The 24,626-nt window shown below is 33.8% G+C and overlaps 1 protein-coding gene across 2 annotated transcripts; it reads right to left on the bottom strand.

Moving 5' to 3' along the window:
• Positions 1-5,836: 5,836 nt before the first annotated feature.
• LOC133307926 (ras-related protein Rab11E) lies at positions 5,837-16,616 on the bottom strand. Of its 2 annotated transcripts, XM_061508496.1 has the most exons (3): positions 16,607-16,616; positions 11,096-11,300; positions 5,837-6,518 (listed from the first exon to the last, which is right to left on the bottom strand). In XM_061508496.1, the coding sequence occupies exons 1-3, from the start codon at positions 16,614-16,616 to the stop codon at positions 6,083-6,085; spliced, it is 651 nt and encodes a 216-aa protein (XP_061364480.1). In that variant the 3' UTR covers positions 5,837-6,082. The 2 variants fall into 2 exon arrangements, with proteins under 2 accessions (XP_061364480.1, XP_061364479.1); XM_061508495.1 differs by lacking the exon at positions 16,607-16,616 and having other exon boundaries at positions 5,838-6,518; positions 11,096-11,453.
• Between the last annotated feature and the right edge of the window lie 8,010 nt (positions 16,617-24,626).

Genomic DNA, 24,626 nt, shown 5'->3' with positions numbered 1-24,626 from the left:
TTTGAATTTTTGAATTTTATTATATGAAAGTTTAGAGAATTTCTCAAAAAAATTTCAATCGATACATTGAAACCTTAAATTGCTTTGGGGCTTTTGAAAAATAATTTTTTAGTTATCTATTGACAAACAATTGTTTGAAATCTTTCCTATAGTGAAGAAATTTCGTTCATGAATGTATTGTTACGAAATATAGGGTTAATATTATGAAAATCTTAATCTTTGTTTAAATTGGTATTGTTTGTTTCATTAATGTAAAATGAAAATTGATCTGAGGGTTTTAGTTCCCTATTATTTTTTCACTATTTTATATTACTTTTAGTACAAAAATCACATCTTTTTGTGCCAAGAAAAACTGTGACCCATAGCTTGAAAAATAACTTTTTAAACTTCCAAAATTTCTCAAAAATATGTTGTTTTCGAGATAGATTATATTAAAATCTCATTGATTTGTTGTTTATGGGTTTGTAATGAAAATCGCTCAATAATATGCTATTTTTGAGTTTTGATGAAGCTCCTATGGCGGAACTCGATTTCGAGCGGGTCAACATGCCAAAGGAAGAAGAAAACACTGCAGTAGAGAAATCTCAAGAAATCCTAAAGGTTAGGGTGAGATTGTGAAAGAGGTATCCTATTTATATTTTTCACTAAAAAGTCTCACGAAATTCACACCAATAGAAAATTCATTAAAATCGTTGAATTTTTGAATACCATGAGATTGTGATTCTATTATTTAAAACCCTGATTGAATATCAACGGATTTGGACGGATTCTAAAATAGTCTTTCAAAATTCTAATCGAATACCACATGACTTTTTTTCAATACCAACAGATTTTTTTGTTCAAATATAATCCATTAAAATCATTTGAAATCTCAATCCAATACACCCCCTTGTATTCATGCCACTACTTTTTTCTATTATTAATTCATTCTCATTTTTCTTTTGAAAAGTTTGATCAAATAATTGTTAGAGTAATAGTAAATTGATAGTAAAAAAAATGAATATCCTACCTCTAATAATAATAATAGATAATAATAGAAAAAAGTGGATGGCAAATGGCAATAGATTAAATTAGAAAAAAAGTAATATATGAATATCCTACCTTTAATAATAATAATAAGATATTGATGTTTCTCCGAAGATAAAATTATTTCTTGTAATCCAAAGTGATATGGTTTTATGATTAAAGATTTAATGATAAAGGGTATTTTAATAAAATTCATGATATAAAAAGAATGTTAATTTTTTTATATATACATAGAATGTTAAATTTTCAAAATACTTCTTATTTTTAATTTTAAAGCCCAAAACGATGTTGTTTTAGGGTTATAGGTAATAATTTTATCTTCTATCACAGAACAAACACTTTTCCTAGATACTAAAAGGGAAGATTTTTAAAGATCCTCATCCTCAGTTGATGGAACTTATAGTTGCTGATGCTAGAAATATGTCTAGCTTGTTAGTTTCTGATTTGTAATTTCTTTCTGTTTCTGGGGCTTAGCCCCTCTTTATTTACAAAAAAAAAAAAGGGGAAAAATATTATTCCCTCAAAAAGACGGTTATTTTAGTTAAAACTACTATTTATAATTTAATATTAAAATTAAAAAAAATCTCTCACTTTTTCTATTATGGTTTTTGTTTTTCTCACCATAAAACACAATAGTTTTGACTAAAATGACAGAATTTTATGTACTTTAAAAACATAAACACTATGCACTCGTTGTTCCAATAAGGGGTAGTCTTCCGGACTGTACTCTGAGAACAAGGTGACCGGAAGAAATTGTATGAGGATACCTCCAAATTATACCAAAAAATAAAACACTAATCCCAAACTAATAAGGTAAAAATGTGTTTTGGGCATTTTGATTTGTAAATTATATAACAGGTAAAAATATATTCAAATTTAAACAGGGCATTAAAATTTAAACCTTAAGTTTTGATTGATTGTCGCATGAATAAACCAAATAAAATTATGGGACTGTTTTTAAAGTTTGGTTTATATTGTGTTGGTCCGAATAGAAAGAATTCGAGATCCTTAAACACATGCTGCTGAATTTCATCCTATAATTTAGGTGAATATATATTTATAGGAACATGATCTTTTCATACTGGTATTAAAACTTGATGTCAAATCTTAACTGTTGATTTTTGTCAATCTAACGATTGTAATTTATTAGGAATTAATAATTAATTAATAAGTATGACCGAATAAGTAACGGCGTTGTTTTGGGTTCAAAATTTGCATTTGCGTTAAAAGTTTTTCATTTTATTTATTTATTATAATCTATTTATGTATTCATATTTCATTAAAGTAAAAGTGTTAAAATAGGTAACTTTAAATACTTGATAAAGTAATTGAGTTGGACAAACAAAATAGAAAAATGGAAACTTTGAACGCGAATGTTAATAAATGAAGGGAAACAAAATTATTAATTAATTAATAATAAATTTGGCCCATTAAGTGTGACCCAATAGATTATAACCGTTGATGAACAGAAATCAACAGTTAGGATCTAAAATGATATAAGATTATATCCTTTAAAATGCCAGATGTTATTTCCTATGTTAATATATGTTGTATATATAATCCATTGTCATATTTTTGTTTTTATAATACCATAATTTTTATTCTTTAATATTTACATGTTATTTCAATGAAGGTCAACATGGAAGATGATCCATTCGATTGTATTAACTTCAGTGACGATTGCATGTCGAATGAAATGGAATATAATGGAGTGGGAAATGACATGCATGATGAAATGGAAGATGACATATCGAATGATTTGCTTAATGATATGTCGAATGTCATTCCATTGTCACTGATAAAGAGTACTAATGTTTCCATTGAGGTTTGAATGGAATTTCCTGAACGAAAGGATGTAGTAGAATTATATACAGCATTTGGTAGCATAAGAGGTTTTGAAATCTGGGAACGAATGTCTACGTAAAGCTAACATGTATTAGAGGGGGTCATCCATAACTGAAAAAATAAGAAAATGAGGGTAAATTGTTTTAGACTAAATCAAGGAGAACATCATCATCATGTGACATCAAGCTTGTCTCAAGGCTTCCATAAATAAAAATACAAATACGTGGAGAATCATATATTTCATAGACAACTATAATCATGAGTTGCTTTCTCCAAAAAGTGTTTCATATCTGAGATCACACAAAAAAAATGCCTACTCCTGCAAAATGTTGATAGAAAAATTAAATCAGGCGGGTTTGCCTATTGAAAAGGTAGCCACCATCTTAAATATCATGATTTGGGGTTTGACAGTAGAGATTGTTATATTCATATGAAAAATATAAGGAGAAGGATATATGATGACGGAGATGCACAAGTGTGCTACATTATTGTATTAAACATCAATAACTGAATCCATATTTTTTTATTACATCAATTGAGATGGTGATGATCGTATGGTGAGGTTTTTCTAGATTGATGCAAGATCTAGACATGCTTATGAGCTATTTGGGGATGTGATAACATTTGACATGACATATAGGACTAATAAATATTATATGCCATTTGGACCATTTGTCGGTGTAAATAATCATATGCAATCGCTTCTACTCGGATGTACTATATTACAAGATGAAACTGAGGATACTTTTGTACGGCTATTTGAAGAGTGGCTACGGCCAATGAATGGGAAATATCCAGTTGTTGTAATTACGGACCAGGTATAATCAATTCGACAAACTCTATTTCGATGTTTCATATATTATCTCAAATATGATTATTTATTAGTAACTATACACTTACTCATGCCGTTGAATTCCAGGACATGACAATTAGCAATGCAGTCTCCAAAGTTTTTCCAAAGACCAAGCATCGATTTTGTGTGTGGCACATCATGAAAAAGTTTCTAGAGAAGTTATCTCATGTTTACCATGAGCACACGTCATTTAAGAAGCATTTAAATAGGTGTATATGGAGCTCTACGAGCACTCAATAATTTGAAAAAAGATGGCAAAATCTTCTTGTTCAGTGTGGTCTTGTTGGAAATGAGTAGTTGCATGTATTTTACTCAATTAGATCGTCATGGGTACCAATATTTAACAGATCTACTTTCTTTGATGGTATGAACACTACTTAGCACAATGAAAGTATAAATTCATTCTTTGATGGATTTGTTACGTCTGGAACAACGTTGAAGGTATTTGTGGAGAAATATAATCAAACAGTAAGTGCTCGCTACGAGTCATTCAAAAAAGAAGACTTTGAATCTAAGCATAAAGAAAGACTTTTGACATTTAATGTGCCATTGGAAGAGGTGATTCCCAAACCTAGAGAGAGACAGAGAAAGGATGGAAACCTAGAGAGAGAGGGGGGGAATGTGAGAGAAAAAATTAGAATCATAAGGAATAATTATGAGTCGTTAGATTTAATTCTAATCTAACAGTTATGAGATTAGTGTTAAAGGTGGTAAACTTACGTGATGGTGAGTATAGCCCTCCCCATAAATAGAATGGAAACTTTGAATCTCAAATGACGTAGTTTTTAGGTGAAACATAATGTTAGATCATATGACATAACAAACAATATTATATATATATATATATATATATATATATATAGGAGTAGGCACAATAGCCTATCATAACAAACAATATTATATATATATATATATATATATATTATGTGTTTAAATTTTTTCATGTCATAGAAAATAAAATTATTTCCTTAACACACATAAAAATCTATAAAGCTCATATGGGCCATATGAGAAAAAAAAGAAGAGAAAAACTAAATTCTACATATTTTTACGTGTATGCAAAAAATAATTTTATCTTCTGTAACATGAGAAACTTTAAACCCTATTATTATACCGGTATAAAAGTGTGTACGTACACGTTAAGCTTATTTTTCGCTGTTGAATAACAATTTTGTGAAGTTTGAAACTTAAAATCGATTTCAATTAGTAGGGAACAAAAATATATTTTAACTTAATTCCATAATCTAGAAATTTGTAACATTTAAAAAAGAAAACAGCTATACAAAGTTCAGTGAAGATGTACAATATATCTATCTAAACCACTTAGGTGGTGTTTGGCAAGCCTCTTTTTCCAATTTTCCTTGGCATGTGGAGTGTGGATTCCAAAAAAGACATGTTTGGTTAGATGGATTCAGATAAAAAAACTAGTGATCCAAAATGCATGGGTTTTGAGAAATTGTTAGGAAAAAGACGCTTTGTCCACTGTTTGGAAAGCTGTTTCGTATGTAATTTTTTGAAAAACCACGGCTAAAGCAAATTTTGTGTAACCAATATACCCTTGTGTAGAAGCAAATTTGACAGCTATGCTCTTTTTTCACATTTTAAAATCAGGGTTATTTTAGTAATTTAACATTGTTTTCCCATCTATATCTCACCTCCAACCAAACATACATACCCTAAAATTTACCTAATTTTTCCAAAGTTTTTCCCCACCAAATAACTCTTTTTTACATTTTCCTATATATCTCACTTTCTTACCATTTCCCTATCAATTCTATTTTCCTAGATTTCAAAAAAATTCTCCTCAACCAAACGCCACGAATTGCTTATAAGCCGATAGCAGCAAGAGATACAAGGAAATAGTACAATAAGGTTTAACGTACATATTCACCACAATTTACTTGAAATCTACTATCATACCATTCTTGTCTCAATAAAACTTTAGCCATGAAAACACTAGAGATATATAAAGAATCATAACCATCATGACACTGAATTTTCATTCTAATGCTGACCATGTTTATAGTTTCATCACGGAAAGGAATCATTATGCTCTAACTAACATTCTTAAAAAGCTAATCACTAATCAGACACTTCTATCCTCTAAGATGTAATTCAAACATAAAAGTAAACCCATTTGCACCATACTTGTTTCAAATGTCTTTGGAATTTAGGCAAACAAAAGACTTGTTTTAAATGTTTTAAGAAACATAAATCCTGCATATGGAAGCATGTAAACATTTTGCAAACAATATGTAAGACTAGCCTTATTCTACAGAATTATATCACCAATCACATGTGAACCATTTACAAATTGACACAGGCTCTATGAAAACCACCTTGCCACAGATAAAGCATCTAATTTGAGCAGCATCCAAATCTCTTCAAAACTGAAGAATCCTCTCTCACATTTATTGTCTGTCCTTGAGATGGGACAGCTGAAGAACTAGCATTTTCACCAGCTTCAACTGCTCTTCTGCTCACTATGCGGTATATCTGAGTAAGAACCTCAGTGAATGCATTTTCAACATTGGTTGCTTCCAAAGCAGAAGTTTCCATGAAGTAGAGAGACTCCCTCTCTGCAAAAGATTTTCCATCTTCTGTTGAGACAGCAACAAGGTGTCGCAGATCTGATTTATTTCCAATAAGCATGACCACAATGTTGGGGTCTGTGTGATCCCTTAACTCCCTCAACCACCTACTAGTAGTCTCAAATGTTGCACTGCGTGTTACATCATACACAAGCAAGGCACCAACAGCTCCTCGGTAGTAAGCACTAGTAATAGCACGGTACCTATTACAGAAACACACAATTTGAGTGACTGGGTGTAGTAGCTTACACCATAATAAAGACACTTATACAACCATTTCTGTGTGGTATTACTTTATAAGGGCAAACCTAGATGCACAGGATTCCCTGACTTGCAAAGATAGAGGTGAGGGTCAATTGTACACAATCTTATCCTTATATTTTTGCAAAATGGTTGTTTTGCATACTCGACCCTGTGACCTTTTGGTCACAAGGAGGTTGACCTTACTGCTGCTCCAAAGCCCACCCTCAGTGAGGTATTATTATACTTTTGAATAAATTGAATCATAAATTAGCCAGTCAATTTTGATAGAATTGAATATCCACACAGATGCAAGAGACAATCAGACTTGTGTATCTACAAAAAAACTTTTCTTTTCTATTCTTGCTTTCTTGCTCTTTCTCTTTTTCTCTTGATCTACAATTCATACAAACTATCAAAGGCTATTTATAAGCTATAAAACTGACCAACATAACTCCACACATAACACCCTCATTACTTTATAACTGACATAACTGACTCATTAATATTCTAACTGACATAACTTCAAACTCATTAATGTCCACTAACACAAACCTAAGGACATGACTCTTCACCAGAAAACTCTTCACATTTCTATTTTCTATTTTCTATTTTATCTCATTAAAATTTAACCCAACAAATTTCATCATTGACATGTCATTAAATAGAATGGTGTCATTTCTGTTTCCTAAATAGAATTTATGGGGGGAATTGGAGCACAAGGAAAGATGCCTTCAAGCTGCTCATATACAAGGTTTGCACAGTGAACTTCCACAGACAAAGTAGCTTGAGAGGCTATGCTTATCATTCAAATAATTAATCACCTACAAGGGAAATATATATGGACATGTTAAAGGAATTCAGAAATTTTTTAAAATCATTAACCTACTACGCATTTCTGATATGGTACATTATTACCTATTGTAGATTGCCACTTTTGAGTAGTGTGCATACACTTAATACAACAATTATTAAGGTATATTAATGTACATAATTTTTTTTCTTGTAGATAGTTGATCCACAAAACCCTTTAGATTTCAAGTGATAAATGCTTTTACTCATGCACATGGCGGAAGGGGATGGGTGAAGGCGGGATTTGATCCCAGATCCTTGTAAACCACTGCAAATAACTTTACCAGCTAAGCTAGCTGGTACCTTCAAATTTACATAATTTAATTAACAGTTATTCAAAATGAAAAGAGCATACACCAAAAGCAACTAATTAAAAGTAGAAAAACTAAAAGCCTTGCTTCTACTGACTTCAATTTTATGCCAATCTTTGCTTTCACCTCATTACCAGTTCTCCAGTTGTTGACTAGCTTATTTCAAGAATAAAGAAACAAACATAAAACAAAAAGTAAAAGCTAAGCCAAATATGTAAAGCAGAGACAAGAAAAATGTCAAAGACCTATGGAATACAGCTATAATGGTAATCACTCTCTTATCATACTTATTTCATCCTCGATCCTTTTTCTTGTAGGCACTAGGCCATTAGAGTATGCTACTTCACATATTAGACCAACCTCAGCATAATATAGTTTGGCTGAAACAATATGGCTATCATTGAATAGATGTGAATATCATTAGAACCAGATGGAGAGCCAACTATCTTCTTCATTTTGTTTTTTCTCTTTCCATGATATCATATCACTGATTTTAGAGGATGGCAATTCAATTTAGGAATCTCCAATTCATTAGTGGGAGTCAGTGCCACTAGAGTGAGCAGCACCTACCCTCTATCCTCCACTTATCTGTTAAGCGTATCATACATATAGATAAATATTCTGATAGTATACACATAAAACAATTAATTATCAGCATCCAAGTCATATCCACGCCAAGTAGGTATTAAACATCTGTACAGTGGAAGATATAGCTGGTAAAGATAAGATTTGCAAGATTCACATGCACATTTGAAACCAGCTGAAATGTTGTGAAGGCAATCAAAATATACTCCATCTGGAGATTTTATGTAACTCAATTGAGAGTTTATCCTAGGAAACAATCCCAGAAGAGGCAAGACTGTGAATAATGCTGAAATACCTTGGTGGAAGTGGAAGTTTCTCTAAGGAAAAAAGTGTTAAAAGAAGACTAAGTTTGGCATAAATAACTACTAACTTCTTTGCACTAAACAAGATTTCATTTCCATAAAGAAGTCAATAAAATGGATTCCCAATGAGACATGTGAGACTTCATCTTTCCAGCAAGACAGTATTTTTGGCTTTACAATGTGTGACAGTACAATATCAATCTATAGAAACTTTTAAGTAGTCTGTCTGAGTTTTCTTTCACAAACATGTTAGGGCATAAAATTTACATGACAGTATGACTCAATAACAGATCAAATATGCTATTGTTCCAGTGTAGGATATATCCCTTCATGACCTTACACACCCATCCAAAAACTGTATCAGGCTATCAGAACTTTCATTGCATGTAATGATACTTACGTCAACGTCAACGTCAACGTCAACAACACCTTTATCCCAAATTAATTGGGGTCGGTGGTAGATGAACCCACAAGAAAGATACAAAACGATTAAAAAAAATAAAATAAAATAAAATAAAAAATAAAAATAAAAATAAATAAATAAATAAATAAAAATACACAAATTAAATAAAATAAAAATATATGTATATATAAATAAATAAAAGTAAAAAAGAAAGGGACAAGAAGAAGTAGGGGAAATGAAGGGGAAAAGGACTAAAAAGAGACCATCTGATTATGTTCAGCCTTGTACTGACCTTATTATGTTGTGATACTAATAGCAAGTTAGCAACTGTGCCTTTTTCCAGTTGTACTGCAACAATGATAAGTTTCAAATTATATGTGGATGATGGCCATACTCTCAATGAAAATGGTAAAATGAAAAGGTTTAGTGGACACTTTTCCCTCTACAGATTTTTATGTTTCGGAGAGGTTAACATGTGCAAAAAATCCAAAAGCCTGAAGTGATGAAGTTCCCAAGGGACTATCCTCATCAAATTGATTTCATAATATTCAACACCATCTGTATTTGTATTAGGCACAAACAGATAATCAAACTCCACAGAACATACCAAATCAGAACCTTGCAGCCAGAAGAACACTATCTCCAGAATAACCCCGACCTCAACTTAACAATCACCAAGCAAATCACTAGATCAAGATCCACGTTAAAATATCTATGAGAAACCAAAAATGTTTCCATGGTACCAGCAATCAAAGGGTCCATTGGCACAAGTAATACGCTGACCAATGCAATAATATTAAAAATGTAGAAGTTTAGGTAAGTCCTTTTCTAGATTTTCTTATTCCTTGATCCTTCATTCCTTCTTGTATTTTTTTAACTTATAACTAGCAAACCCGAGAGGGGAAGAGAGACAGAGTAGATTAGGCAAATTAGAAGGAAATGAGAAAGATATTATTTTGTTTCAGACTTCAGAGTCAAAGTTTCAGTGCCAACATGCTAGAATACACTCCAAGGTTTGCCATGAGAACAAATCAAAATGAACATTTGACCTAATAAGAAAAAAAGAGAACTGAATATTGACTCAGATTTCCAATTCCAGAGGAGCATCTGAAGCTAAAACTGATATTCAGCAAATGGTACGGAAAAGTTGTTGAAGAAGTGAGAGACCATGAAAGTATTAAATTTAAGATATATACCATCCACTCCAAATAGTTGAAAGGACTAAAGATGTGATTTTGCATGTTTTGACCTTAGTGAACAAATAATTATTATCATGCTTTTAACTTTTGATCATAATTTCGCAAAAAATTCTCTCTAATGTGTAGTCTATAGAAAATGCTGAAGTATACAAATCAATCCATGTGACTTACAAGTGTCTGCTTAAATCCAAGTTTTCTACCTTTGCATTAACACCCAGTACTAAACAGCAAAATTAGCTTAAATAACATCTCAAATAGGCTTATTTACTACACAGAGGTCAAGCAATTTTAAATGATTAAATTGAAAATAAGAATGGGGTAAGTTTAGACTACTAAAGAATGACACCCCATTATGGAGGCAAGCTTCATAAGTCTACAAAATTTAGTTTATACATCATAAAATACCAAGGTAATCATCATTACACAGTAGTGTCTTATATCAATACTAAACTCAAATAAACAGTAACTCGTTTTTAAAAAGAAAACAACTATACTTCGCTATGCCACTGGAACCTAGTTAACCATACATAAAAAGAGAAGTAACATTCTTAAAATCATCGAGAACTATCCAAACAGACTCCTGTTCCTTTTATTGACAAAAAAGCACAAATAATATAACAGGCTCCTGTTTCTTTTATTGACAAAAAAGCATAAATAATATTCATGTCATTCCCAACTTAAAAGTATTTCACATCTGACTCAATATTCATCAAAATCAAACCAAATAATCACACTTTCCAATACTAAAACAACAAGGGTTTTTAAGAAACAATCACAGTCACAGCTCAAATCAAAATTAAAAAGAGAAAAATAAAATATTTCTTCAAAAAGTCAAATACCCATGATTTTCCAGAAAGACAAATCAATCAAAATTAAGAAAGAAGAGACCTTTCCTGCCCAGCAGTGTCCCAAATCTGAGCCTTGATGACTTTCCCATCAATATTCAAACTTTTTGTTGCAAACTCCACCCCTATGGTGGATTTGGACTCCAAGTTGAACTCGTTCCTCGTGAACCTTGAAAGCAAGTTCGATTTTCCCACCCCAGAATCACCAATCAGAACCAGCTTGAAGAGGTAATCGTACTCATCATCAGCTTTGTACCCAGCCATGTTTCTATCCCTTCCTTCACAACTTTGTCTCTCACAAGTTCAAAAAAGTTGGTGACCAAAGAGACAGAGAAAGGGAGAAGAAGGATCTTAGTTTGTGCTTTGGTGGTGGTGCTGTGAACAGCACCTTTTAGTTTAAACTATTCCAAAGTTTTGTGAGAGAGAGTAAATAAAACGAGGGATTTTTTTGTTGGTAAATTGGAATTTTTTTGGATACAGTAACGGGTGAATTATACGAAATAGAATACGATACTGCAACAAATCAATTAGTGTTACTCTCAATTAATTTTACTGTTAGATTGATTATATTGATCCAACGGTTATATTTATTTACATCTTTGTATGATTATGATTCTACATATTTTTAATATTTTATATTTATTTTCACCTTTATATGGTTATGATTTTCTATATTTAATATTTTCATATTAAATATAAAGAATCATAATCATACAAAGATGCAAATAAATATAGCCGTTGGATCAATATAATTGATCTAACGGTGAAATTGATTAGTAGTAACAGTAATTGATTGGTACTGTATCTTTCCCTTAATTATATTTGTAATTTTGTTAGAAACAAAAAAAAGTAGTGTTAAGCATAAGTTTGGGGGTATTAAAAGAGTTCGGCTCGTGTAGGTCTAGTTTGATTTGTGTATTTTAGATTTTTAGTTGTTGGATTCAGATTAGACTTGTATAAAAATTTATTTAATAAAAAAGCTTAGACTTCAATTCAAAAGTATGGTCTTAAGGGCTTGTTTGGAGTACATGATAAAGAAGATAAGATAAGATAACTTATCATATCCTACTTTTATCTCTTTTTTGATGGGTCAATAGAATATGATTAGCTTATCTTATTGTCTTATTTTATCCTATCCAATACATGATTTCTTATCCTATGGGGGAGCTGGGTTATGATTCAATAGGATAGGATACCAATATTGGATACCCAATATATCCCCACGCTACCCAGTATATTTGCATTTATTGCATTATATTTTGTTTTTTTTTCTTCTTTCTCCTCCTACATAATCTTATCAGATTGCTAATCAAGTGCTCATCAAACACAGGACATGATATAGGCTTATCAGCCCCATATCATATCTACCCTTATCTTATCATGTCCACCAAACGAACCCTAAAGCGCATCAAGATGGCCTACTAACTCTCTCTTTTTTTATATTTTTTATACTAACTTAATTTTCACTACTAACTCAAGTCATCGATCAACATCGTCTTATTTACAAGGGTCAGATCCTCAAGAACGATCAAACCCTCCAAAGCTATGATGTATGCACGATCTTGTTAACTCTGATAGGCGATTTAATGTTTTTCGATTCCTATTTTGTTGGTGCACAATCACTACTAGAAAAAATCTCTATAGCGACGGAATTGCTATGAAAATTCTGTCGCTAATTTCATCCTCTATACTACTTTCCGTCGCAAATTTTCTCGCAAAATCGTTTGCGAGGGAATTTGTGACGGAAAGTAGTAGCGAGGATGAAATTAGCGACGGAATTTCCATAGCAATTCCGTCGCTATACAAGTTTTTTCTAGTAGTGAATCTTGTTATTATTATATGAATTTTTGTGGAATTATTAGTGTTGTTGATTGTATATTTTGTTTGAATAAATTTTTGTTATCTTATCTTTTTTTAACAGGCTAAGCCAGACTTTTATTTTTTGTAAATAAATTAAGTCACATGTCGATAATTATATTCATAACAGTTACAGGCTAGGCCAGTCTGACATATTTAAACACAAACTTAATTTTTTAAGACCAAAATCTAACTCGACTCAGTCCGTTAACACCCCTAAGCATAAGGAGAAAGAGAATGGTTCACTAAAGTAAGGATGTGTATATTATACTTTAGATTTTATTAAAATTTTAATGATGGGTATATTCTTAAGGACAATTTGACAACTTTTACAACTAGTTTAGAATTATTTAAGATAGACTATATAAATTTAAGTTATTCTAAAACTAATTTTAAGTTAAAATAAATAGAGTTAAAATTAGTTTTAAAATATTAATTATATTCTCTATTTTTAAATTTATTTGAATATAAAAAAATCAGTATGTTTATTGACTATTAGATAAATGAATGGCCTCTATAATTATATTTTATTCTATAATTAACTTTAAATTTAGCTGAAAGAGAGAGAGAATAAAAAATAAAAAGAAAGAGAAAAGAAACTAAGGTGACAAATAATTAAAGTTAATTGACAACAAATGCTACGGCATCTAAAGCAACAAAGCACCATGACAACTCCTAACCCTGGACGGAATAGAAGAGAGACATCAACTGGAATGGAAAATGAAGAAAGTTAGAAAGACTAATATGGTTTTTTAGGTTTTGCCTAAGACTTTAATTAATAATATTATCATAATATATGGTAATATAAGATAAAAATTAAGAAAAATTACAAACTTCACATATATATATATATAGGGTTTATCATCTATCATTAACATGACCACAAAAAATTTTCTACACACACAACATTTTGTGGGGCCCGCAGCAAAAAAAAAAAAACTTTGGCTCGTAAAACGAATCTCTATAACATAACACAATCACTTTTCCTACAACATAACTCTTATAAAATCCATATATATATAGGGGGATTGACCATCGTGCCCCTATTTTTAAAGCAATTTATTATTTTGTTCCTCTTTTTAAACTATATATTAATTTTGAGGTAAGATTCTTTGACACCAGTGTCAAATTTGAAATTTGATACCTCACTTGAGAGCCATTAGATAAAAAAAATCAATGGTGTCACATGCTTACAAATCAGAGCCATTGATTTTTTTTTATCTAATGACTCTCAAGTGAGGTGTCAAATTTTAAATTTGACACTAGTGTTAAAAGATCCTACCTCAAAATTAATATATAGTTTAAAAAGAGGAACAAAATAATAAATTGCTTTAAAAATAGTGGCACGATGGTCAATCCCCCTATATATATATACAATTTGTCCCATTGACCAAGTCATTGTCTGACAGTTATTAGCTCAGTTACCAGAGCATTTGTTGCTCAGAGGCTTATGATTAGGGTTTCACCTATATTTTTTTCCTCCACGATTTTTATCACAAATTCCCACTCATTTTTTTATCTTCTTTCTAGCCTAACAATTTAACTCACTCTATCATCCCAAACCTTCACCTTTATCAAATTATTGTTATTACCCTTAGATTTTTGAATTTTTGTGCAAAAATCCGAACCTATCTCCAAACCCTAATCCATGGCAAAGATGAGCTCAAGTTCCCAAATATATGTTGCAATCGTCTACCTACCGCAACAATAGGCAATTTGAAGATCACAGTGATCTAATTTTTGAAGATCAAGGAAAAATAATGTAAATCAAATGTAGCACTAGATACAACGATCCCAAGAGAAAATTCATCAAAAATTGGGCTCCAAGGCATCCAATACGTTTTTCGCTTGATAGCCAAGTACGAAACTTCCAATAGGTGCTACCTTAGTAATGATGTTAAAACGATGAAGATATGGAATGTATACGAAAGCGCGAGCTTCTTAGCAGCATGCTGCATAATGCAGCAAATGTAATGTCTCCGGCTGACTTGCACATTATGTCGTATTGCCCACGTCACAACCAGGTCAGTCTCTAGCACCTTCTTGTGATTATGAAATCATGGGAATATAATACGGGTCATGATATAGAACAACATGCGTACACAGTGGCAGAGCCACGATTTTTTCTTGTGAGGGCGAAAAGTCAAATATTTGTTCCTCTCTCCGACCATAATCTGAGTTATACACAATGATTAAAACAATCACTTAAATTTAAAAGAATTTTGTATTGAACACTTAATTTAAGAATAAAGTTCATCTTTAAATGATGCAGCTTATAATTCTACGCTTTAAAAAAATACATTCAAGTAATGGTTTTACACATTTCGGTTTGCAAGACTCTTCAAGATATCTCTTCTAATCAACAGGTTCCTCGTCAGCCCTAAATTCATGATAAAATCCAAAGATGAATGAAAAGCAATATATAGGACAAGAACGCCAAAAAAAGGACAATAAAATTGATACATATGAGCAAAAGAACTCGGCAGAAGCTATTGACACCATAATTATATAGGACCAAAATAAAACCAACCAAGTTCTCAAGATATATATGCAAGTTTTTGCATACGCAGGCATACTAATCATATGACACAACACAACAATTATCAATGGTAGCAAAATTTCAAAACCCTAAATAAGAAAAACAGAGTCATAAGGAGTGCTTCTACATTGAAATCAAAGATAAATGATTGATCTGACAAATGAGAAATAGAAAAAAAAGATAAGTTATGAGGTGAACATTGCAGAGCACGGAGAAAGGTTGCAAAGCAGGTTGGAGGATTGGTGACTCACTGTGGTTGGAGTCGATGATCCACCCTCTTGCACAGCCACTTTGGCCATCTCAGCAAGCTTTCTCACCTTCTTCCTTGCTTCTCTCCCTTTCTCTTCTTCCATCAACTCGTGATGCCCTTCTTCCAACTACCTATTTTTTTCTTCAAATTTTAGGGGTGACGGCCCACCCTAGCCCCTTGAATCCTCTCTTGTGCACGCATCCACAATAAGTTGTTGAGATATATAGTCACACATTGGTTGTATGTGCAACTAATGTGAAGTTTATAAGGCCTTGGGCACTCCCACTCTTCTCTTTGAGCTAGCTTTTGGGATGGTGTATCCCAAGTTTTACTTTCTCTTGTGACGTTTCTCAGCACAGTAGGCTGGGCCTGTTGCATTGTTCACTCTTCAAGCCCAATGGGCTCTCGTGCGAGGGGGCGTGTTGAGGTATATAGTCCCCACATTGATTATATGTGCAACTAACGTAGCCTTCATGAACACTCTCACTCTTTGAGCTAGTTTTTGGATGGTGTATCCCAACTTTTTTTACGTAAACAAACCCACATCAAATTATGTGTTTTGTGCAAGCCTAACATCACACCTCTTTGCCTTAAGCACAATATCAGCATGCTTATAACCTTCAATAGTGGTATAACACTCCCGTCATAAGTGGCAATAGCATCATCAGCATCAAAATCTAAACCCATAAATTTCATCCACATCTCAACAATCAGCAAAATATTAATGCTGCATATTGTGCATGTCAGGTCTCCAGTAGATAGAGACAATTTTGGCATAAGGCATTCACCATGACAATATCAAAATCCTTGGTCAAGAAAAATGTTGAAGCTAAGGACTTTGGCTCGATAGGCCTTGGTGTAAAAACTCTGACACAAATGGAGCATGCTTTGTCGAATCATTTAGGAACAAGTACCCATATGCAATTTCCATTGGGTTATGGAACGCCTTTCCACCCCAGGTTGCTTAAAGGGTCATCTATCAGCCATAAGTAATCAATAGAAAGCTGCAAAAACAAACTAAAATACATCAACAACAAATAAAAACAAAAAATCAAAAAATTAGGAAATGAGGTTAGGGTTCAGACTTGGGATTTTCACCCAAATACCATCGAAAGCATACTCTATTCCGGAGAAAAAACAAGGATTGAAGATGAAGAGCACACTTCCACACGATTGTTGAAGCTTTTGACATTGGGATGCACGATTTATCTTTTTCGACAAAGGAGGAAGGTGGGACGAGAATGGTGTTTTAACCTTCTTCCGCCAACAAATGGTTTTAAAAAGAGGTTGCCCTTGTGTGACACTTACTTGAGTAAAAGAGTTCCCCCAGCCATGGAGGCTTATGCTCGAGTAACTTGTTTGGATGATTTTTTTTTTTCTTGAAAAGTTATTTTTTTTTAAAAAAAAAAGTAATTTTCAAAAAATTCTGTTTGAACGCTTACTAAAAAAACAGAAGTCATAAAAAAAATCAAAAATTCAGAAGCTAAAAATTTTAGTTTTAAAAAAAATAAAAGTTAAAAGTCAAATATTTTTTAAAAAATCTAAATAGTTATAACTTTTATAGAAAATACTTTTAAAATAAAATAATAATAAAAAAGACTTTTTTAAAAAGTCAATACAAATGCACCCTTACTCCAGTTAGTGAGTCACTTACTTGAGTAAGTGTCCGTAAACAAGTCACATATGGACAAATTGATATCTAATTTGAAAAAAAGGGAAAAATGATAATTTTAAAAAAAATGGAGGCAAAGTGGTCAGTCGTCCTATATATAAGAGCACAAGAGACTTAAATGATAAATATTTATAATCACAATGGGTACATGTGATATTTTGAAACTACAGGGAATTAAGTGATACATTTTTATTATCACAATGAATTTAATTGATAAATTTGAAATAACATGAAGTCAAGTAATAATCATATAACCACGAGCTAGGTGGAAATTAATTTGTCCCTTTATTTTTTGTAAATATTATTTTTATTCATCTCATTTTATTTGGATTAAATAAATATTTTAAAATTATTAGCAATTTTCACAACTAAATAAAGGTATTCATTTTTAAATAAAAATATTAGGGGTATAATGTTATTAATATTCCACTATTCTCTTTATAAAATCAATCTCCTCTTGATTTTAAATTTTAAAGGCCAACTTGTTAAATAATTATTTTTTCCATTTTCCCAAATCAAATAAAATTAACGGTGACTCTGTTGTTGTTTTAATAATAAATTTTGGAATGTTACAATGATTTTATAGCTTTTCTAAAGGGTTATGTTTATCTCATTTTACATGAGATAAACATCTCTCCTACACACACAAAAAGGGTTGGGTCCCACCACTTTTTTTTTTCTCTCTCCTCTTACATGTGGGTCCCACTTATACTTTTATTTCTACAACATGAGATAATTCTTTTCCTACAACATAAGAAAAATATATCCCTTTTCTAAATTAAATTTCTTACATCAATCCGATAGTTATCCTAAAATTGCTGTATTAGGTGTGTCTACAGCAACAACTATGAGGTTCGTTATATATCGCAATTTGTATAAGACACGTAACAGAAAGATAAGTAATAGGTCGTCAAAGAAAACAAATGGACAACAAGTTATTTCCAATTTATTTATTTATTTCTCTTTTGGAGATAATAGGGAAACACAAAAGGGACAAAAAAAACATTTCAAGTTATTTCCAATTTCATATCATGTGAATATGAAACTGCCCATAAAAAAGCTACAGTTGAGTAGCGTTGAAAAGAGAAAGTGGAAAGATAATAATAAATAAGGATTCTGCAAAGGAAATTTACAGTTATTGACATATTTTAGAGAAAATGAAGGAGATTAAAGAGATTATTTGTGAACTCTGTATTTCACTAAACAAAGTTGTGCCGATGTCTTTGAACAAGGAACGTTAGTTTAGAATACAAATGATTAAAAAATTTGGAGAGTGAATAATATAAATTTGACATAAAAGACATATATGTATTTTTTTAAAATTATTAAATTAAAAAATAATTTAAATGCTGTTGTAAATAATATATTATAATGAAATACTATAGTATCACAAATCACGCACCAAACAATTTTCTATGCCTAGAACGAAAACCCTGGAGCGTTTGGTAGAGAAGAAAAAAAAATTTGTCCGAGAATCTCGATTTTCAGAAATATGATGAAAACATTCAGTTTAGAATAATATCTGAAAATTAAAAATTTAGAAAAATTCAGTTTCCCGAAGATCCTAAAAAATCCACGTACCAAACGATTAAAGAAACAGTTGGTTACAAAACCTGTTTTTTTTTCCTTTGACTTGGGGGAAAAGTAATTAAACTACCATAAAAACAACATCTATAATATTAAGGATGTTCATCAACCGATTCAAATCACGATGATCGAATCAAAAAATCGATAACCAAATAAATCGAAAAACCAAAAATTTTAGTTAGATTGGATTGGTTTTCGGATTGGTTGATGAAAATCCATCCAATCCAAACCGATATAATATATTAATTCCACTCTACCTACTTGGGTTTTTCCCCAATCATAGCCCAAAAATTTTTAAACCCAAGATCGATTAACCCATCAACTAAACCCAAGAAAAAATCTAGTCACATCTTATCAAAAAAATTTATTTGTGTAGAGCTTCATATCTCATTACTAAAAAAAAAAATATATATATTATCTTTTTTGTATTTCAATTTTTTTTTTTTACTAAACCAATATATACAAAAGATGCTATTTGCACAATAATTATGAAACAAATTTAAGGATTTACAAAAAATCGAAAACTGATCCAATCCAAACTGAAAAAAATTGGATTGGATCGGATCGCATTTGAAATAAAATTCAAACCGAATGGATGATTACATGATCAAACCGAAGGGATTGAATCATATGATTTTTTCTTCCAAAATCGATCTCATCCAGACCGCGAACACCCCTAATCTATATAAGACGTTATACATAGGGTGTCCATGACAACATTTTCGGAATCAATTTTTTTTTTTAAATTCTGTTCGCAGAAACATAAATGGATAGAAAATTCATTTGGAAAAATCGATTTATTTTTATGTTCCTAGGATGCACCAGTTTAACTTTTGTGCTGGGGAACAGAAAAAGAATTAATTTTCTTTTCAAGTACAAAATGAGAAACACTTATCTCTCTCAGTTACTCTCCAGTCTCCACCACCACCACCACCACCATCCCCACACAATCATCGCCACCATCGTCATACCACCACCACCACCACAATGCCACCGCCACCATCACTACCATCACCATCAACAACCGCCACCACGCCACCACTACTATCGTCGTCGCCGCCGCCGCTACCACCATGCCACCATTACCACCACCGCCACCATGTCATCATCATCACCATCGTCGCAGCCACTGTTGTCACCGCCGCCGCCGCCACCACGCCACCACCATTATCACGCAATCACCACTGCCACCGCCGCTTCCACTACCGTTATCACACCACTTCCATGCCACCACTACACCACCATCGCCATGTCATCACCATAACCATTATCGCAACCACTACCGTCACCACCACAACCACTATCGCCGTTGCCACCACCATGCCACCATTACCGCCACCGCCGCCACTACCATTATCACACCACGTCGCCACTACACCACCGCCACCACCATGTTATCACCATCACCACTACTACTGCCACCACTACCATCGCACCATTCTCCCATCATCGTCGCAACCATTACTGTCACCACCACGACCTCTACGTCACCGCCACCATCACCACCACCACCACTACTGCCATTGTCGCCACCACGACGCCACTGCCACCGTCACCACCACCTCCACCACCACAATTCCACTACTACAACCACCCACATTGCCACCGTTACCATTACCATGTCACCGCCGCCGCCACCACCACCATACCATATGAAAAGTAGAGTGATGATCCGGAAAAATTTTATGCTTAATAGAAATGTTTTTATTATATTATTTATTGTGTTATCAAACCCAATTCTCATTCTCGGATTAAAAAATAAAACATGTTATAAAATACATTTTTTTCTCAGAAACTGTTCCAAGGCACAAAAATAGAAAAGAATTGTTTCTTTTTAGAAACAGGAACATAATTGTCATGCACACCCATATTGTCCACAATCACAATTCACAAGTAACCACAACATTTCACTTTGCAAGAACTAGAAAGAAACTTGAAGGAGAATCTTGTGCAACCATGTGTTCGCCGCAGAAGGGGGTCGTTCATTTTTGCAGAGGCGAAAAAGTTGAGGTTTGCATCAAAGAAGAAGGGTTTTTTGGTTCATACTATGAAGCTTAATTGTTTCTTACATTGGCAATGGCTTCTACGTTGTTCGCTACAAGAACCTTCTCGACAATAACGACTTTCAACCTCTCACCGAGACCTTTCATTATGAGGATCTCCGTCCCGTGCCACCTTGTTTCCACGCTTCTGAATTTGCGTTCTATGAGAAAATCGATGCTTTCTTTCCACAAGAATGGTTGGTGGGTTGGTTCCATCGCTGGCAGAACTGGTTCTCGCTTCTACGTATTTTTTACCACCACACATGAAGAGATGGCATTACCCTCCTCTCATATAAGGGTTCATCATGAGTGGGTTAATGGGAAATGGGTTTTAGGGTGTGCATGACAACCATTCTAATCCTTAGCACTGTTTCTGAAAAGAAACAATTCTTTTCTATTTCTGTGCCTTGGAACAGTTTCTGAGAAAAAAAATGTGTTTGATAACATGTTCTATTTTTATTCCGAGAATGAGAATTGTGTTTGATAACACAACAAATAATATAATAAAAAATAATTTCTATTAAATATAAAAAAATTCTGGATCATCACTTTCCTTTCCATATGGTGTGGTTGTGGTGGTGGTGGCGGCGACAGTACGGTAGTGGTAGTGGCAGTGACGTGATGAAGATAATGGTGGTGGTTGTGACGGTAGTGGCTGCGACGATGACAGTGGTAGTGGTGGGGATGATGGTGGTGGAGGTGACGACAATGGTGGTGGGTATGGAGGTTGGTGTGGTGGTTGTGAAGGCATCATGGTGGTGGTGGTGGAGGCAGTAGTTGCGGCGGTGGCGGTAGGTGTCGGTGGCCGTAGTGGTGGCGATAGCGTCGTGATGGTAGTGACGGGGTGGTGTAATGGTGGCGATGGTGGTGGTGGTAACGGTAATGGCTGTGACGATGGTGGTGGTGGTTGGTGGCGGCAACGGTGATGACGATTGTGGTGGTGACAGTAGTGGTTGCGGCAATGGTAGTGGTGGTTGGTGATAGTGGTGGTGGTGGTAGTGATGGCGATGAGGGTGGTGGCAGTGGCGTGTGATGGCGATGGTGACAGTGACAGCAGTGGTTGCGATGATGGTGGTGATGGTTGATGGTGGTAGTGGTGATAGTGGTGGTAATGGTGACGGTGATAGTGAGAGTGGTTGTAAGAACCCGCACCGTTAATTAAGGTATTTAATTAATTAATTATGCAAAAATAGGAAATGATTCCATAATTGACCCTAATAATTATTTATGAGGCTTAATAATCATAATAAGTGATAAAGAATGCTGAAAGTCGTTTTTCGGAAGAAAAGTGCAGATACCGGTTCTGCTAGTCAGTATAAATGCGTGCCGAAAAAGTATCTCGAAAAATTAAAGTAAGTGTATGATAATTACTAGAATAATATGTAGGACTTGTAAAAAGAGTTTCAAGTCCAAATAATGAGAACTGGTGCTAGAAACCGGTACTGGCTTTGAAAAGCGCGTACCGGAAAGTTGCTCAGAAAAATATAAGAAAAATATGTCAATTCTTAGAAAATTATGTAGTTTCATAATCCAATGTTTGGGATTAAAATGCTAAGCGTAGCAATTAAAGTTAATACTGTGTGTTTAATGAGTAAGTGTCTATAAATATGGCTCTTAAGGGGCACACAACCCTAGATAACTACTTAGCTGCGTGGCTTCTCTTGGAGGCTGACCAGAAAGAGTGTTCTTAAGCTTCCTTCTCCATTTCTTGAGCAAGCATTAACCTTTGATGCTTGTTCTTTCCTTTAAACACTTGGTAAGGGTGAGGGTTGGCCTTGGGACTGCATTGTGGTGTTGTTTCTAAGTTGTGAAGTCTGTGTGAGGGAGGTTTGGTTGCTGACTTGTTGGTTTTGAGTTGAGAGAAGCTTGGTTTTGGTTTTGGAGGTCCAAGTGGTGACCTTTGTGTTAAAGAACCAACCTTTGTGAAGCCATTTTCGTGCATCTTCCTTGAGTCAGACTTGAGGGGCTGTGTTGAGCTCCAAGAGCATCTCCCTCTGCTGGTTTTGAGCTATGGTATGATCACCAACCTTTAACTTGAGTTTTAAGGCTTAAAAATGGTACCTTGATGCATCTAATGACTAAAAGATGATAACTTCTTGTTGGGTAATGTTGAACACGCCTAGAAATGCATGATTAGATGTTTAAAATCGGTAAAAAGGGAACCTTTTAGGGATATCTTCACGAAAATGCAGAAACTGCATTCTGTCGTGAAATATCCGGATATTTGTCGAACAGATATCCGGATATCCGGATATGTGGTTTTGGGATATCCGGATATTGGATATCCGGATATTGCATATCCGGATATGGTCTCGAGGAATATCCGGATATTCTGGATTTTCGCAGAACAGTAGCTGTGCTGTGCATACAGTAGGCTATTGGGGGTTGGTAGACCCTAGATTGATGAAGTTGAACTTCTGTTTTTAATGGATTAAGCCAGAATCATGGGATTAAGGGTTTGTGGCTTTGATAGAAGCTTTAAGACTTGAAAACGTAATGAAAAGACGTTGTCTTTAATTGTATGCATGTGGTACATGTTTATTCATTTATATTTGGTCCATATCAGATTGTGATCTGCTGTGATTGGACTTTGAGTTTGTGGCATTGGATAGCTAGCTTAGAGGTAAGCTTTCGTGTCCTCGGTTTAGCCATGTTGTGGTTCCACCATGTTCCATGGGGATATGGTATATGCATGTTGTGTTACATGCTTTTTGATGTTTTGGAAATGCTGTTGAGCTATTATATGTTAGTGCCTTGTTGATATGCATGGAGGTGTTCCACCTATACGGTAAGCCTGAGTATGTGGAACATACAAGAGGGTGAGGCTGTGGGTGAGGTGCAAGCGGTGTTCCTTGTACTACATGTAGGGAATAGACGTATTCCTACATTTCTCTGGCCAGTAGATAGTGATTACACACATGCCATAGATATCTGTTGCACTACATAGTTTTGGAACTGATAATGATATAATGCTTTTGAACTTATATTGCACATGTAAGTGGTGGTGACGATGACATCGTGGTGGTGACAACGGCACTAGTGGTACGATGGTGGAGGCGGCGACGATGGTGGCGGCAGTCGTGTTCGGGATGATGGTGGTGGTGGTGGTTATGATGGTAGAGGTGGAGAGTGATTGAGAGAGATAAGATGTTTCTTATTTTGTGCCCGGGAACAAAAAAAACAGAAATTTTTTGATTCTTTTTTCTGTTCCCCAGCACAAAAATTAAACCAGTTCATCCCGAAAACAAAAAAATAAACCGATTTTACCAAACGAGTTTCCTATCCATTTCTGTTCCCAAGAATAGAAATTAAAAAAAAATTGGTTTTGGGAAGATTGTCATGCACACCTTTATGTTCTTAATTGTTCCTTCATGTACGTGGTCAATGCTGTTATGGGTAGTGTTATGAATATGAATATCATATCCCAACTACTCACCTAAGAATCTACTAAGAGGTAGATTCATGAATATCTCAACAACATTAAACAGTCGAAGGGCACAAGATAATGATCACATCTCAACAGAAAGGGAGCTGAACTCTAATGCAATCTGGGGAGCTCAAAAGGCCCAAGCCTAGGAAGGTAATCCTTATAAATAAGAGCTTAAGAACTCCAGGTACACACTTTTA

The sequence above is a fragment of the Gastrolobium bilobum genome, unplaced genomic scaffold, assembly GCF_033153095.1.
Source record: "Gastrolobium bilobum isolate Gb01-03AN ecotype WA unplaced genomic scaffold, APGP_CSIRO_Gbil_v1 utg1697, whole genome shotgun sequence".
NCBI classification, from domain to species: Eukaryota; Viridiplantae; Streptophyta; class Magnoliopsida; order Fabales; family Fabaceae; genus Gastrolobium; species Gastrolobium bilobum.
The sequence above is the reverse complement of the archived record's forward strand: the minus strand, read 5'-3'. Positions and strand labels throughout refer to the sequence as shown.

Excerpts from the sequence above, each read along its gene's own strand:
- LOC133307926 (XM_061508495.1), bottom strand. The coding sequence starts at position 11,316 with ATGGCTGGGTACAAAGCTGATGATGAGTACGATTACCTCTTCAAGCTG. Across the intron at positions 6,519-11,095 it reads GACACTGCTGGGCAGGAAAG|GTACCGTGCTATTACTAGTG; the intron begins GTCTCTTCTTTC and ends TTTCTGTAATAG.